Source organism: Solanum stenotomum, unplaced genomic scaffold (genome assembly GCF_019186545.1).
Source record: "Solanum stenotomum isolate F172 unplaced genomic scaffold, ASM1918654v1 scaffold22999, whole genome shotgun sequence".
Classification (NCBI taxonomy): Eukaryota; Viridiplantae; Streptophyta; class Magnoliopsida; order Solanales; family Solanaceae; genus Solanum; species Solanum stenotomum.
In genome coordinates this window covers 1-1861 of record NW_026027285.1, presented here as the reverse complement: position 1 = coordinate 1861, position 1861 = coordinate 1, and the positions used below count along the sequence as shown (strand labels likewise).

At 34.0% G+C, this 1861-nt stretch overlaps 1 protein-coding gene across 1 annotated transcript; it reads left to right on the top strand.

Moving 5' to 3' along the window:
- LOC125851154 (phosphoglycerate mutase-like protein AT74) lies at nucleotides 1–1722 on the top strand. The gene is made up of 2 exons (XM_049530941.1): nucleotides 1–504; nucleotides 1321–1722. Exons 1-2 carry the CDS (start codon nucleotides 51–53, stop codon nucleotides 1716–1718), a joined length of 852 nt encoding a protein of 283 aa, XP_049386898.1. The 5' UTR covers nucleotides 1–50; the 3' UTR covers nucleotides 1719–1722.
- The last annotated feature ends 139 nt before the right edge of the window (nucleotides 1723–1861 follow it).

Here is a 1861-nt window from a genome sequence, read left to right as displayed (position 1 = left end):
TTTCTCTTTAATATAAATAAATATCCTTTTGTACCTACCTATCTGCTCAAATGTCTGTCGTCAAAATTCAAACCAACACTCATTTGCCCAAACGCATAATCCTGGTCCGTCACGGCGAGTCTTCAGCAAACGCCGACATCAATGTGCGCGGAACAACTCCAAGTCACAAATCTGAACTGACGGAGAAAGGGATTGTGCAGGCCAAGCAAACTGGAATCCGAATTAAGAAACTGATTTCTGAAAATGATAACAATTGGAAGGTTTTCTTCTATGTTTCGCCTGCAGAGCGAACGAGAAAGACGTTGAGAGAGATGGGCGGATCGTTCCCAAAGAGGAGAGTGATGGGTGTGAAGGAAGAGCCTAGGCTGAGAGATTTGCATTTTGGAAACTATCATGACCCTGCAAGTATAGCAAAGATTCAGAAGGAACGATTTACGTATGGGAGGTTTTATTATAGACTACCTGGTGGTGAAACTGGAGCTGAAGTTTATGATCGTATATCAGGTAAGTTCTATTGGTTTTTTCTACGACTTAATGGTCAAAATCACAATTCAATATTGTTTTTTTTTTCTACCCTAATTTGTTTTCTTTTTCTACTTATATAGTAATTCACAGTTGAGGTGTGTTTTGTTACTGGTGATAGTTCAAATGGGAAAAGAGAACAATTCATAGTTAGTTAGAGTATAATATTCGCAAAAAAGTGATAATTTAGATATGTATTTGGCGAAAAAGTTATAATTCTGAACAGGGTGCTTGTTTGTTGTTGTTATGCATTTGAAGTGCTCTGTTTTTCATTTTAATTTCTTGAACATAGTTTAGATGTTTCTTTTCCTTCTTGAGCTATATATGCATTACCTTGACATTTAACTGAAGTGTATATATATTTAAGTAAACACGAACTTAATTTATTGACTAGAAATAATATGATTTGACTTTTCTACAGTTTATAAGCTGAAAGTCGTCTCCTTATGAAAAAGTTATAATAATAATAATAAGAAAGTAAAATTAGGTGGTGACTTTAAAGGAACATATACTAAGATTTCTTGTACTATCAATATAATTCAACACATTTAATCGAGTTAAAGTTACAAACATCAATGGTGTAAGAAACCCTTCCTCTCATTCAAAGGATGTCTATAAGTAAGCCTCGTCCTGATGATGATATAACCTAAACTCTTTCCTAGACTACCAATCAATATATGTTATGTAGAGATTTGATTATAATAATTACCTTAGTCGTAAATAATAAGATGATTGTGTATATATTTTTAAGACGAATAGTATAGTAATAACATAAACTCATACTACAACAATATGTAGGTTATATTGAATGCTTGAGGAGGGACATAGAAATGAAGAAATTCGTCTGTCATGATCCTTGTCAAGAAACCAACATCATCATCATTACCCATGGACTATCCAGTCGGATCTTCCTCATGAAATGGTTCGACTGGACGATTGAGCAATTTGAGGATCTCAACAGGATGAAAACTAGTGAATTTCAAGTGTTGCAATTAGGGCATGGCGGGGAATACAGCCTAGCTTTTCATCACGATGACAAGAAACTTCGCGAATGGGGACTATCTCCTGATATGATAGAGGATCAAAAATGTAAAGCTTATGGTCCTACAGGAGTTAAATGGCAGGGAACTTGTGATTCCTATCCTTTCATGGATTGTTTTGCAGAAGATTCAGATGATGAGAATACTATTATCTAAATTATAAGTACTAGCTAGCTAGTAATTAAGTAAAATTATGGTGTAATTGGATTGTTATTAACTTAAACTCCCTCTCTGTTTTAGTCTATATCTGTATGCTAAATTTGATTGTTATTAACTATATATTCTCTAATTTTAAAGAA